At 42.6% G+C, this 15,414-nt stretch overlaps 1 protein-coding gene across 1 annotated transcript in view; it reads right to left on the bottom strand.

Annotated features, from left to right (window-relative positions):
- Window positions 1–12,575: 12,575 nt before the first annotated feature.
- Window positions 12,576–15,414, bottom strand: part of gal3st3 (galactose-3-O-sulfotransferase 3) — a 28,215-nt gene continuing 25,376 nt past the window's right edge. The window contains exon 3 of the mRNA XM_070854925.1: window positions 12,576–14,573. Coding sequence (XP_070711026.1) covers window positions 13,247–14,573 — 1,327 coding nt within the window. The 3' untranslated portion in view covers window positions 12,576–13,246. The remainder of the gene's footprint in view (window positions 14,574–15,414) is intronic.

The raw sequence follows: 15,414 nt of genomic DNA, 5'->3' as shown, positions 1-15,414 counted from the left end.
ATGCTAACAGAGGATTTCGCACAAAATAATGAATAAAATAAAGTTATCTAAGTTATTTAAACCTTAACTTGCATGCCCCCATGGATAGTGAGACATACTGAATAAATCTGCCAAAGATCATCTGTTTCACCAAACTAATTTCTATCATGTCTTGTCTTTCATTGCACCATACATGCTGCACTGGTATTCAACCTGCAAATGCTTTTTTAGTGACTTGGGGGCAAAGAAAACACCTTCTATAGTTGATGCAGCAAACTTGTCGGCAACAGTTAAATATTTAGACATCAATCGCTTACAGAGGAACTAAGTAAGCATATTTGTCTGCTAAGGTTTTGTGAGCCAGCACATCATCTACACCCACTGCCACTCCGCCTCCGTCAGCTGCCAGCCTGCTGATTCCGTCACACACCTGTTGCTGGTTTGCTCATTAAGCCTTCAGGACTTATATCAGTCAGTTTGTCTTTGTTCTTGTAGTTTGAGCTCCTGTCTGCTTCGTTTCCAGACAGTCTGTTTGTTTCTCATCTCGGGTTTTTGACTGGTGCCTGTTCTGTTTCCTGACTTGCATCTCTGCCCAACACTTTTGTGACTCTGCCTGATTGTCTGGATTTTTTGGTTTTTGGCCCTTGGAGCAGACTGTTCGTTACTCTGCTTAAACCATCAGTGAAATGTCTGTGTGTCCTAACTACTGTCTCTACCCCGTGATTCTGCATTTGGGTCTTTTGAACCATGCTAATGTGTGTGAGGTTTCCCCAGTTTTCTGACACATTTTCACATGCACTTGAACTTGTTAAATAACCTTAGCTGATGCACAGAGAAGTGAATACAAGCCACAGCTTCATGCTATGTCGTTGTCGTGTGTAGTTTTGTTAAGTGTCTGCGGTGGAAGAGAAGCCCACTCCCCTCCTCCTCACACTGTCCATAGTCTGTCTTCCCGCTGCTTCCTCTGTATCATTTTAAACCTTTCTCCACTTCTGGCCACCTCATTTGCATACACAGACAGCTTTGAAGGTAGCCAGACCCCCCTGTGATGTTGTTTAATTGAGGCCTTTGTGATTCTGTGTGTCTGTACATGTCACTTTGAGAGTCAAGGCACGCGCATGCGAGAACTGTGTTTTCCTGGCAGCTGACGGCTTTACAAGTGTGTGCTTGCGCTGAAGTATTTGTTTATTTCATGTTTATGCAGAGCCGATTTAGCTTGTCTCTTTTTGCCGCAGGCTTGCCTCCATATCACAAACACACACACACATACACACAAGAGCAAGAGGGATGGAGACTAATTAAGTCGGTCACAGAAATGAAACCTAACCTCCGTCCCTTCACTGGCTCATGTGAACAGAAAAACAACAACAAAAATGGCTGATGGCTGTCCATCCATCTGTCCCTCTGGCTAAAGCTGGATCACAGTCCCTGTCATCTGCTGTGGGTGATCAGAGCTGACAGAAGTCCTCTGAAAACACAGAGTCAGGCCTTCCTCTCATGCCAGATCCCTCATCACTCCATCGTGTCATTACTTCATCTGTCCACCCCCTCTCTGAACATCTGTCCGTGTGAAAGGCTGCATCATGTTCACAGAGGGACAGAAATATGAGGGCCTGATGGTGAAATTATAGTAGAGACAGAAATAACCCAGCATGGCGTCATGAAATTTTGCAAAAGGTGCAGAAACTTTGAAACAGATTAAGTCTGTGGACGCAAATGCATCAAAAGGTTAAACTTAAGAAATGTCTGTTTCCAAAGGACTTACAACACTGTGCAGAGCTCATTACTTCATCACATTTAGAAGAAATACAACTTTACAAGCCAAAACTATCTATTCACCAGGGATCTGGGTTGGTTATAATGCACTGGCAGAAACTACAGTGATGATGTGACACTTCATATCAAGCATTTATTGCTTCCAAAAGGCTGAGCTACTGTTTGAGCCACTGGCTGTGGTGGCTGAAGCTGTCACTGATCATGTAGTTAGTGCTTGGATCACGGCTGCCTTTGTGGTCGGGTCTATGATGATCTATGGCTGCACTGTGACCTCACTACACTGTGACCATTAGCCGAGAAAGCCTTGTTGAGTATATGCGTGGGATGTGAACGCACAGCACTTATATTAGACATGACATATGTGTTACCAATACATCACAGGACTTCAGGAACTACAGTAGCTTCCATACAATACTCAAACAAATACAACCACGTCAGTTCTCTGCACACACAACCCCTGAATGTGCTCAGCGTTAACCCTCATTAATGTGCCTCCATTATCATAACAACTAAGCCACAGCAATTCAGCCACTATAATAGTGACTGCAGAGGCCAAAGCTATATCATCCCATGGCTTTAGTCATAACATCACAGATGTCTCAATCGGCCTCGGCAGCAGCTGGTTGTAGCCTAGTAACAGTGGAGAGAGCTCTATTATTTATTAGCCCTATTATTAGCTACAGTGATATATAGAAAAAGTGGTCATGGCAAATAAACTATGGTTAAGATATGGTTAATGGTGGGCAAATAAAACACTTGGTTAAGTTTAGGACAAGACCATAGTTGCACACCTTCTGTGGATGTCCAATCAGTGTTGGTGGTAAATGTAGTCCATTGAAGTAATAAATACCTCACTGCAAGCTGAGTTATCTGCCATGCAGAGCCGTTCAGGCAGTGCCTACATTTACCATGATGCATTGTGTGTGAGCTTCTGATTCCCAACCTGAAAAACCTCTCTGCTCCGTTCTTTCTGGTTTAACGTCGGCCACAGACAGCTCGAAAACGAAAAGCCTAGACAAAATCTGCCCACGCTGACATACAGTGCAGCAGAACAGGCTGATTGGCTGAGCTGACGGAGCCTGTAGTTCTTCCTGGTTACCGATGACTCAAATGATCAGGAAGTACAGCAGATTTTACAGCAGGAGAACATTTTTCTTGGTCAATATGGCACACATGGAGCTATTAAATAAATAACTTCAACTGCCCACATTTACCAGAAATACTGATTAGACATTCTCGTAAAGTGGGAATGTTTCCCTTTAACAACAAACCTTACACCGTGTAGAAAACACTTTTTACAGAATCATTTATCACACCAGCAATTGACCTCCAAGCACTACAGTGTTTCACCTAATCACACACTTGTTTCTTCACAAAAGTCTTTGAGGGTTCAGAAACACATTTATCTCACATTTTTTATATATTGCTTGAAAAACATGTTTGCATTTCAGACATCATGCCCTTTATAAAAGTTTTAGGGGAACAGGTGCAATAACAAAGATACATTTGAGACAAATAAAAAGACAAATACAGTTGGACAAGTACTGCTACAAGCAGAACATAGAAGCCTCTCTGACAGCCGGCAGTCTCAGCGAAGCTTGGCAGGGAATTAAAACCACCACCAATGTTCCACGCGAGGGCAGGAGAAAACCTCCCCTTGTCTTGCACAGTTGGGAAATGACAAACCAGCTCAGCACCTTCTTTTGTTGCTTTGAGAGTGACAACAGTGCTGAGGCTGCCACTGTGATGCTGCCCCCCCACAGAAAATCCCAGGCCCTGACAATATCTGTTGAAGTGTTTTAAAGTTCTGTGCTGAACAGCTAGCACAGCACCAGCGTTTACTGACATTTTTAGGTCTTCTTTTAATCTTCACAAAGTCCCTGCCCATGCCCAGAGCTGGATTAAAGGTCCTATATTATGCAAAATGCACTTTTAAATGTCTTTTCAACATAAATATGTGTCTCTGGTGAGTCTGGACTAGAGATTGTCAAACTACGAGAAAACACGTCTACGTCTTCTCTCTCTTTCTCCTTTTCTCCATCTGTCAGCAAATATGTGTGAAAATGCTCCGTTTAGATTTGGCTCTCCTTATGATGTCATAGGGGGATCTGTTGATCATGTGACCTTCTCCAGCCCCTCAGCAGGCCGACTGTCCATTGAAAACTCAATACATACAATTCATACATAATCTGTTCTATATAATACATTTAATTTAGTATTTCACATTTGATTTTGTCGTTACTGTTGTTGTTGATGTGTTGTCTTCACCTATTGTCCAACCTTGCTGCTTGTGGTGGTGTTTTGTGTCACTGTGGAGGAATCATACTCGGTATCTGTCAAAGTTGTGACCCACTGCCGCTCTTCAGCTAATGTAACTTTGAGGAGGAAATCCCGAACCTTTGCTGCCTTGTCTTCTTCTGCAGAGCCTCCAGTAATTGAGGTTTGTGGGCTTCGAAGGGCCTGACACAAGCTAGTGAGCCAACCATCGCTGCTACTAACATATGAGCATCTCTACTGAGCCACAAATACTTTTCCCCACACACTGGCACTAACATTATGTATATTTGAAGAGAATACAAATATATATAACTATAATACTCTAAAATAAATGTTAAACATTATTTAGTGTAGGCAGTTGATGCTTCTTACCCCTCTGTCTGACAAGGAGCCCTTATGCATGTGCCTAGAATGACTGTGCGTAGATCCGTCTCAGCCTGTGCAAAAAATTACCTTCCCAGACCTGCAATGCTCATCAACTTTCATCCCACAGCACTGACGTCACTGGTCATGAAGTGTTTTTCAGTGTCAGGTGAAGAAGCGCACTGTATCACAAACACAGCCTCTCAAGGATCTGCTGCAATCAAGCCTCTAGAAGAGTGGAAGATGCAAGTCTGACTCTATTGTACACTCACCTTGAGAAACTCATGCTGTGATTTTATTTGTGGACTTTTCACCCTCTTTTAACTAATTCAACCCAGTATCTTAGCAGATGTTTTGGCTACAAAATTTGCACTTGAAGCCAGCTTGATTTCATTGATTGTTTTCATAGCTGCAGGTCAGAGCAAGTACGTCACTCTCTGAGAAAATGACCACTTGCACAGACTCCCGCCAGGGATGAATTTCATTATCTTCATTGTTTATCTTATGCACTAACCCCTGCACTAGCACTTTTTGTAATAGGCACTTCATGCAGATGAAGCAGATGATACAGCTTTAGTGAGCCTCCTATATAATGGGGAGCATGGGCCATTCCTCCACTACCTCCTAAATTGATGTGAGAAGTCAATATTTCTCCTAAATACCTCTAATACAAAAGAAAACTTGATTTATTTTAGAAAGCTCTAACCCTACTTTTATCACTGGGGAGCCAAAAACAATCTGTTACAGTATCTCAGCATTGTGCTCGACCATAAGCTTAAATGGGACCTGTGAACTGGCCTCATAAGACAGGAAAGAGTGCACTTTTTAAGGAAATTGCTATCTTTTAATGTCCACAACAAAATGCTTCAAAGCTTTTACAGAGCTTTTATTTAAAGTGTTTTAACCTTCTGCATCATCTGCTGGTTTGGCAAATCTACCGAGGCACAGAAAAGCACTCTCCCCTACCCCTGCCCTCAAACGCCCCCTCCACACCAAAACAGTGAAAGAACGTTGAAACTGAAAACCAGCGTCATCTGAAAACAAATTTTAAAAAATTGTCATTGTAAAAAACGGCTGCCGCTGATAAAGAGTGACTTATAGAAGAAAAAAAAAGAAAATCGTCCTTGAAAAACTCTAAGAAATCAAAATGTGTTTTATTTTTCAGTGAAACTTGCTTCAGTGCGAATACAACTTTTTACATTACAAGTATTTCAATGCCAGTGTTTACTTTCTCAGCTCAGGGTTTGTTTTCAATGCCAGATTTTATTTTCAAAATTTAAAGACGCTATCCTGGCTCCATAACTCTTTTTAATTCATCTTGGAAAACTTCAGGCTTAACTCACTTGATTATATAATTCCTGCCTCAGAGAAACACATGTAAAACTATAAATTCCTTCTCTGAAGCGGAGAGAGTGAAGGCAAGAACAATAGGTAGATTCAATGTCAGTGGCACCTCTGAGCCCAGCGGAGTGGTTATTCAGAGAGGGGATGAGCGCACATTATCAGGGATAAGCTGCGCTAACAGCCCACCCAGCCAGCCTCCTGCGCTCCGCATTGTTCCAGCACGCTCTGACTCACAAAAGGCAAAAATATATTGAAACCTCGATGCTGCGATGCCTCCTTGCTCTCTGTGACTCACAAAGCTGGACTACATTTAGCCTGCAACATCCGTCGCCAACACATCCTGACAAAAGAGCTGCATGCATCCTCCTGCTGCTGTTAAAGCTGAAATGTTAAATCAGTGCATAAAAAGGAGGTTTTATAACTGAGGCAAACATTCAAAATATGAAAAGACACATGACATTATGAAGAGGCACCATAGGAATTTGATTTGAGGGGATCAGTGGCGGGTTTGGTTTGATTACAATTCATGAGATTGATCCTGGGTGTTGGTAGAGTATCAATATTTAGAAATTATTTCTTATGATGGATGTGCAGCTTTTTGAAAATCAGTTTCAGACTCCATATTTCCTAAGATTGCTACGCTATGCTTTCTGCAAACCACCTATCGTGATACCCGGAGGAATGGGCGTCAGTGAGTTGAGCTGCCTCAGGCGTCATTACATGAACCATCACACCAAACTTACCAGCTGTTTGGTGCAAGTCTGTGTCAAGACATGAATGTTTTTTGGCCTTTGGTTTTAATCAAACTTGAGTCCCAGCCTGAAATTTGTTGCTCTGCTGAACCTCAAGTCGAGTCGTTAAGGTCAGATTCAAGTCAAGTAGGTAAATGTTAAACGGGCCGTATTTATATAGAAATAGTTGTGTAATTAAGTTGTGGTGACTTCACAAGTAAGATCAAGATGAAAATCTTTAAGGTCCTCATTTTTGAGTCTAAAATCTATTACAGCAAGTGTCAAGTCATTGGGTCCAGGTCCAAGTCACTATTCTTAGTGAGCAAAGTCAAGATGCAAGTCTTTCAGGTCTCTGAATAAGATGGAAATGATGGTCAAGTCAAAAATCCTAATTTTTATGATTTAAATCAGACATAAGTCCAAGTCTTGAGTCCACATCTGTGCTTGTTTGATATATTGATCAAAGAGCAGCTGACTTTTTCTCGACTTTGTTTTAATTCAATCAGTAGACTCAAAAGAGAGGATAAAATGTTTCGCCTCTTTGTCTGTTATCAGAACTGATGTTCAAGTGTAAACATATTTCACACAAGTGCCAGGATTTCCTTTTGTGATTACCGCAACGCGAGTCACAGAGCTGGAACACACAAAGGCTGAAAATGCACTTTCCCCTCAGTGATAAACTGGTGCCTGACATTTTAGGCCAATCATAGTGCAATCAAGGCAAAGCTCTTGAGGCAGGATAACAATACACAGCCTTCAATTTACCCAGTGTTCCACTTGTGTGCTTTCAAATGAATAATCTTATACATTGCTGCACCAAACAGCATGTGCACAACACATAAATTTGGGGCTATGGAATTAATGAAATCCATTGTAGTTGAGTGTTTGGGCTTTATTTATCTCGCTGGAAGTTTCTGTGTGTTTGCTGCATTGTTGTTGTCTGCGGTCTCATTTTGGTGTTGTGTCGCAAGGGAATTTGATTGTTTGTGCCAGAGAGGCCCTTGTGCGCTTGTGTAAAAGCCTGTTTATACATTAACAAGAGATTTAATGCATTTGAGTGCATGATACCCAGTAAACAGCCGTGCATTTGTTTGTGTGTTATTAGGGAGTTAAACATGATCTTGTGAGTGCGTGTAGCCTGATATCCCGAATGAGGGGTCATTTTGTTACCCAACCTATCGCTCTCTCTGACATTCCTGTTAGCTGTTTTCTGCACAGGGAGAGTTTACTTTCTCTCTGATGCTGCCTTCACCTAATGGAGGATGGACGGCAAGTGTCCAAACCACTAAACAACTCAAGATAGTGGATCAGTGTTACTAATAATCAGAGTAACCAAGGGAATACATGATGTTGGTTTAATTATCTTCAATAAGGGGATTTGCTAGATGCTTTTCAGACAACTGTCTTTTATGTAGTGCCATGTCAGATGCTAAGCTAATTACCACGAAGCACAGCAGAAACGGATGAGAGTGTCATCAGTTTTGCAGGGTTGTTTTTGTCATGAGCCAAAGTTTTTGACCCATTCATTCACCGATGTGATTACAGAGACGAATGTGTGCACCAGTTTTCATGTCAATCAGCTGATGATGCTAGAGGATAAATCAAGGAATTAGAAAAGTCAGGAGCATTCATCCTCTGGGGACCATGAATGTCAGCTCCAAATGTAATGGTAATCAATCCAATATTTGGTGAGAGGTTTGCGTCCCGACCTTAGTGGCGGACAGAACGACGGACCTACATTGGGAAGTCTTGAGCCACGGCACTCCGGCATTAGCATGGATGAAGATCAATGACTAATAAAATGATTCATTAAATATTAAAGTAATGTAAACTGTCAATACGTTTGGGCATTGATATGCAGTCATAAGTGAATTTCAATAACATAGAATAGACCATATGCATAAAGATATCAGCATGGACATTGGGGGTTATATTGAAATCTCACAGATTGGTTATCAATCTTTTTAATTTTCTCTCCATTGTTGTTTAGTATTTGTCATTTCCTTGTTATTAAGAGAGGGCACCTGCTCCTGACTCACACTGAGTCTGTTTTAAGGGGAAAGGAAAGCGAAAAAGGGAGTTTGTTGACAACCTGGTATGTTTTCTTCTTCTTTTCACCCTTTTCATTACATTATTATAAGTTGCTGTAATTATTCTAATCATGTTTATGATTAAAACTATGAATGCATGAAAAGAAAGAGGAACAAAAAGAAGTCAGCAAAGATGTGAGAGGGAGGACAAAAGAGGTGCCAATGCAGTCGGTCCGGTGGGCCACCTCACAGCAGGCGGCGCCATGGCAACAGCCGGCCATAATGATAGACAGGCAGAGGGGGACACAGTATCATGATTGCTTCAATCACAGTCATCTCAAGCACACCGCTTTGCATTTTGTTTTTGTCCCTGTGAGAAGCAATTTGTTCATTCATTTAGGCAGGCGTGCTGGATGGAGGTAATTTCAAACGACTGATTGCAGGCTGAAATGTCTGGTTTGGGTCTTCAGGGAAATAGAAACCATTTAGAATCTGAATTTTAATTGAGCAACTGTCGCTGTGTGTTATGTATCACTGCTGATGAAGAGTGTGTATGCGTGTGTGTGTGTGCATTGCTCTAATATTCAGAATAATTCAAGTCCGTGCATATCTGAATAAATCTGCACTGAACAGAGGAACGGCAGACACACAAAAAAAAAACGTGATCTCTCGGAGCTATGAGTTGAAATCATTCAAACTTTATTCGTCACGTTTCACCTTCATCATTACAAAGCTTTGGGGCCCCTAGCTCTGATTGTCGCTAGCCATTTGCTCAGAGCCCCATCACCCACCCAAATTCTTCCACACAGTCACCAAAATGAAAGAAATGTCTCATTCTTCTCAGTTCACAGATAAGTCCATAAACAGAGGATGGAAATAAATGATTAGCAGATCAAAGAGGCAATGTAGGAAAATAGGTCAGAGACTTATCAAGTACGACACTTTCACCCGATGTAATGAACTGTTTCTATTTTACCTCCCTGCGACATAAAAGCTCAGCAGAGACCCAAAAAGTTGCTCTGACACCACAATGAAGAAGCCCATTTCATTTTCTAGTTGATTGAATGAAAATAAAAAACAACAGCTTTTGCGATGTCATTCTAAAAAAAGAACGAGGGGCTGCTAATGTGAAGATGATGAGATCTTAGCGGCCTGTTTTTAAAGCCCCTCTGGCATTTTCAAAGAAGAATAGCCGACACTTCAGAAGCAACAGCGTGACCGTCACTGAAACTCTCTCACAAGAAGCAGAACAGCCGGGCGAACGACTCTTACAATCAAAAGAGCACTTAGAGAGACTCACAGCCACAGAGAAATGGATCATAAATGGACAGCTGACGGGAAATAAAAGAATATTCTTCAGCTGGCAAACAGTCAGACACAAACATGGGAGGAAAAACATTTTCAGATACCCATTTTGACGGTACCGTTTAGTTTATTATACCCTTTATGCGAGTACTGACAGTACCTGAACTTCACTTCAAGGTTAAATCAAGTTTTATGTCGATGCTTATGGAGACCCAAAGTGTTCAAAATTAAATTAATATATAAGACATTTTAAAACAAACTGTCATTTACAAAAAAATATAGACAAAATCTGTAATATAACCATGAAATTGTGAAATAATCAAACAAAATGTTAAAACTCAGCTCTTTATTGTAAAATGTGTCTTCTCATAAAAGATTATGGGATTATTCTGCAACTTTACAATTAGATATTTGGACTGTATTCACATGATTGTATATTTCATAGTCTTATTTGTGTATCTATTTAATATTGAGCACTTTGGTTGACAGACAAACACATGAATTCAGTGTTTTATTGTTATTTTACAGCAGGTTGAAGCAATTCAAGAGTTTCTTTCAAAGCCAAAATGCTTCTTTTTTTTTACACACAGCAGCTGATTTCAAACTAATTAAAATTTAGTTGAGAATCAGCATCGTCAGTAAACTAATATGAAGGATAAGAGTGGTGATATCTTATATTTCTATTGTCAACAAATCCCATGAAAAGATCAGATCCAACAATGAACTGATCCGGCTAACAAGTAGTGGCTGTCTAGTCGAAGCATGAAATAGCTTAGTCCTCTGTGCCAGTGACCGCCATTGTTATAAAAAACTATTAAAAACACATCAGTGTGTCCCACTGGTAGACTGGGTGTCCCATCATTACAATAAACAGGAGCACTGTGGCTTCCTTTGAGTCACCAAATGCAGGAAACAGCCACAAAGTGAATTAAATATGTTATTAAATCCCACAAACAGGGTGGCGGATGCACTTACACGTTGCTGGTTCGGGTCTCATTGTGGGATTTGTTGGCAGAAAGAAAAATATAGAAAAACAGCAGCCTTATCCTTTAAAGTCAGTTGAGCCCGACTGTTTTTCCAGTGTACCTTGAAGAAATATCATAAACACATATCTGAACACATTTAAAATACTTGTAAATAAAAACTGCTGTGCATCTCGTACTCTCAAAGCTGAGGTTCCCCAGTAAGTTCAGACAAGCACACTTATGAGGTGACATGTTCACCGCCACTTCATAAAACTGTGTATCGTCTCCTCCAGTCTGTTTTCCATCCGCTCCACTTCTTATTCCTGTCAGAGCAGCAGCGGTTTGTGTGTTTTTCATTATTGTAACCTACAGTACGACAGACTCCAGCCACAAAAGCACTGTGTGGTTGAGCACTTAAGCACTGCTGAATGAAAGATTAATTTTAAAGCGACTACACTTGTTTCAATGTGCGGTTTTCAGAAGTGGTCTTTATAGTTTTTAATTATGTAAAACATGTATAGAATGAATTTTTCATTGCCACATGCCTTGTTCCTGCTCTGTTGCCTGAAGTAGTACGTTGAACATATAAGGGTCCACTACCTCGATGGCAAAGAACAGTTTTTACCCAGTGATTCATGAAAAATGACAGATTAAAATACAGTGATGGGACTCCTCAAGTCCGATAATAAATAATACATAGTTTTAATAAATCTCACACACATTACTTCACTTTGTTGCCATGCCAACTTGGATGGCCATGGAAAGAAAATACAACATGAAGCAGAGAGAGCCACTTCCTGGCTCTCACACACACACACACACACACACACGCATTCACACACTCTCACAGATACACACAAACATCCTCCCTCCGCTCCTCAGTTACTTAGCAGTACCCTGCTGATCACCGGAGGAATAAAAGAACATAAATGACACATTAAATATGAGCAGAATGCATTAAAAATGGATCACAGCTGAGATAAGTGATGACATTTGAAGATCCCAGCCAACCCAGCCGGCCCACCAGCTTTGTGAGGCTTTGAGCATCCTTACGTCGACGCTCTCCCTTTGTCGTCCTGCGCTTCCACGTTGAGAATGAGAAGCTTTCGCCTGGTCCTTGAATTCTTAATGAAAACGTACGGTCGTGTAACCCAAGATCACGGGCCATAGGAGGGCCATGAGAGTGGACAATTAAATATTGAAACGCTGCGACCCACAGGCTTCAGGTCTTTGTCCTGTCAAGTTGTTTTACGTTTTTGTTTGTGCCAGTGTGTGCGGTATGGGGTTGCTGGTGGGTTATTATATCCACGCCTTTCACACAGAACGAAGGCTCGGAGATCTTATTGCAGTAACGGCCAAGATTAAAACCAATCCCCACATCTAGAAACCTCCCCTTCAACGTACAGTCTCTGCAACGCAAGATGTGAGCTCAGCTGGTGGTCCGAGGGAGACCGCAATCAGGGGTGGACCGTGTTGAGGAAAGCAAGACGTCAGTGGTGCTCTCTGGGCTGAGAGCCTGACCGGAGGGTAGCAGCAGGGATGAGATGATGAAGGATGGAGCAAAGGGTGCAGGGAGGGAGCCAGAGGGGTTGGAAGCTGAAGGGACACATGCTTTACGTGTGTGTTCAGTCTCTGCGTGAGTCATGACGATAATGGCCAAATTGAGTATCCAGCAGTCTTTAAGCTCACCCTCTGGATACATTCTCTTTCTTCTCTCTGTCTGTCTGGCTTTTTAGCCCCCCCCCCCCCCCCCCCATCCACTGCTTTAGGCTCTAGAGTTTGTAAGAGAATAAGATGAAGAGGAGAGGAGTTGTTGATTGTGCTGCTGTATTAATGGTTGGAGGTGATCTCGATGTCTGTCTGGCCTCTTAGGAGACTCTTTGGAAGCCTGACAGCTGATCTCTTTATGTCATTAAGTCTCTCTCAAGGACTTTAAATGGCATATGTTAGGGAGAGAGAGCTAAAGAGAGCTCGAGAATCAGAGAATGAAAGCAAGTAACATGATACTATACCAGTGTGATACACACAAAGCCCACTCTGTGCCTCACAATAGGCCCGATATCGCCACTTCCCTATTGAGTCCTGGTTGCACATAACAGATTTGCTTCAAAGAACCACTTTCACCTAAAACCCTCTCCCATCCGCTGTGGTTGGACGTACAGAGGCGTGCAATTGAGCTGAGTCCTAGTGTGGATTTCTCCTGCTCTTGTGTTTGCCAACCCTTATACTGTTTCATGGACCAGAAAGGAGGGATATTCAAGTTCAAGTACAAATATTTCTAACCCACTTTCCCTTTTTCCTCATTTATTTTTAAACTCCTTCTGGAAGGGATTGGAGAGACTTTGATTGAAGAACAACCCAGACTTTTCCCCTAACACCCCACCCCAACCAAGCATCATTGTCTCAAGGGGCAGGATGGGTAGAACAATGCAGTCTGTTGGGCACTCAGATTATATTCAAGTCTCGATTTTTCAGTCTATGAGGCCTGGGCTTGTGAGGATTTAGGCCCTAACTTTGTGGTCCGACCTTGAGTTCCTGCAGCAGGCTTTGAGGTGGAGGTGGACCCTGTTCCTGATGCAGGGCCTGGGGCTGCAGGGGGCGGTTGGCTGCGTTGCACTTGAGGATGTCGAGGCAGGACTGTGCGTATGGGCTGCTGGAGGGGATGCGACTGCTGTGGAGGCCGTAGCTGGTAGCCTCGACGGTAGCGCAGTGACTGGGAACGTAGGAGCACCCGTGTGTACTGGACCTCTGGCATGATGAGCTTGAGGCAGAGCTCCTGGGCCTGGCTCGAAAACCCATGGCTGAGATTTACTGGGAGATCGTAGCCTACAATGTCAACTTTCCCACTAGGCTGCCAGGGGCGGAGATCTTTGTTTTTGATCTGTGCGGCTGAGCGGAGAAGTGGCATCCGCCCACCAAAGCAGCTTCTCATTAGCCTCTCCTGGGCTCGCCGAAGGAGTCGCACCTCCCTTGCCACACATGCTGGACCCAGAGCTGACAGCTGGCGCCAAAGTGAGGCATTGAAGTGGTCGTAGAGACGTGCATCTAAGGAATTCCAGCCACGGATCTTATCAGGAAGGCCTGGTGTCAGGCTCCGCTTTGAGCTTGGTGTCCGCATGTTGAGCTTAACATACAGAATGTCATCCAGATCCCAGGAGAGAAGATGACGAAGAAGAACCAGAGATTCATCAAAGTACTCAGCAATCATTACCAGGGAGAAAACACGCTCCACCTCTGCTAGAAAGGCCCGTGCATACGCCACATCTGTTGCTGGGCGATCTTTGTCTCCTCCTAAGTCGAAAGTCAAGGTGTTGCGTGCATACATGGAGTCTTTCTCATCTGGTCGATAGTAGCGCCAGGGCTCCTCTAAGAAAGCCTCCAGGGAGCCGTTGGGGACCCTCTTGAAGCTCTGACAGTACTGGTTGTAGTAACTGAACAAGGATTCAAACATGGAGCCCGGCTCTCTCAGGATTGTGATATATATTGTGTCGTTGGGCATCAGGCGGTACAGCTCCGCCTTGCTGAAGCGCATGTGGCTGGTGATGATGTTCGGCGGTAGCGTGTGCGGGTGGACAAAGTGAGAGGTGAAGGAGCGGGGGTAGCAGAACTGGTGGCTGCAGGCCTGCACGGGCAACGCCACCGTGAGGTTGTTGCGCTCTGCGAAGCGGAAAAACAGATTCTGCATGGTGGTGCTTGCTGTTTTGTGGGTCTTGAGGAAGGCCACATTGGTGTGCTTAGGTTTCAGACCTGGGGCAGGGTGGGAACGGAGGGCAGGACAACTGAGGTGGAAGGCCTCCATGGTCCTGGAGAAAGAAAAAGAAAGTGTAATCATGTATTTGAAGCTCCATTAGTTCCAGAAAAAGGAGCATCTACCCAGATAAAATGGTGACATTAGGAACATAATTGCACAGACACTGGACAGATAAAGAAAGGTACTGAAGCGTAGGACAGGACAGAGGTAGCAAATATAACAGTTAAGTAAATATCAGTCTTCAATGGTGGAATTGAAATGATAAGAGACAGAAAAATTGGGGCAAATAAAGTTGGGAAAGGCCAATGAAAAGTGCAAGATGATATAGGGCTTGTCTGAATTGTTTGAACTGCGTATTATGGCTGGGTGCTAAATCAATCGATCAATCAATCAATCTTTTACTGACTTTCAGTGGAGAGTAATCAAAAATCTGTTTTTGTGTAATATGTGTCAAGAGGTTTCTTGTGTATTTTAAATTCCTTTATTTACTGTGATATGTAAAGCTATAAATTAACACTTAACACAAGTAAAACATTTTAAGGATGCATACAACATAAACAAAAAATATAAAACATGATGATGCCTGTAAGGATGTAAGTAGGACATAACATCTTGTTTCAAAATAAGATAACTAATGAGACGAGTGCATTGGGAGCATCAGTGCAGCAAAATTAAGACTGAATTAAGATGAATATTCATTATACAATTTTACCATAGAAAAAGAGCTAAATATAAAGCCACAGAAAAGCTCAAGTCATACGTGGTATGGTGTGAATACATAATGAATTCTATGCAGTATTACAACGTACAGTGTTCACTGCAGACTGAACTAGAGGGTCTAGAGAGGCATTGAAAAGGAGGGCAAACTGTGTGAAAAGTAGAGAGACGACGGG

This window comes from Pempheris klunzingeri, chromosome 23 (genome assembly GCF_042242105.1).
Source record: "Pempheris klunzingeri isolate RE-2024b chromosome 23, fPemKlu1.hap1, whole genome shotgun sequence".
Taxonomy (NCBI): domain Eukaryota; kingdom Metazoa; phylum Chordata; class Actinopteri; order Acropomatiformes; family Pempheridae; genus Pempheris; species Pempheris klunzingeri.
The sequence above is the reverse complement of the archived record's forward strand: the minus strand, read 5'-3'. Positions and strand labels throughout refer to the sequence as shown.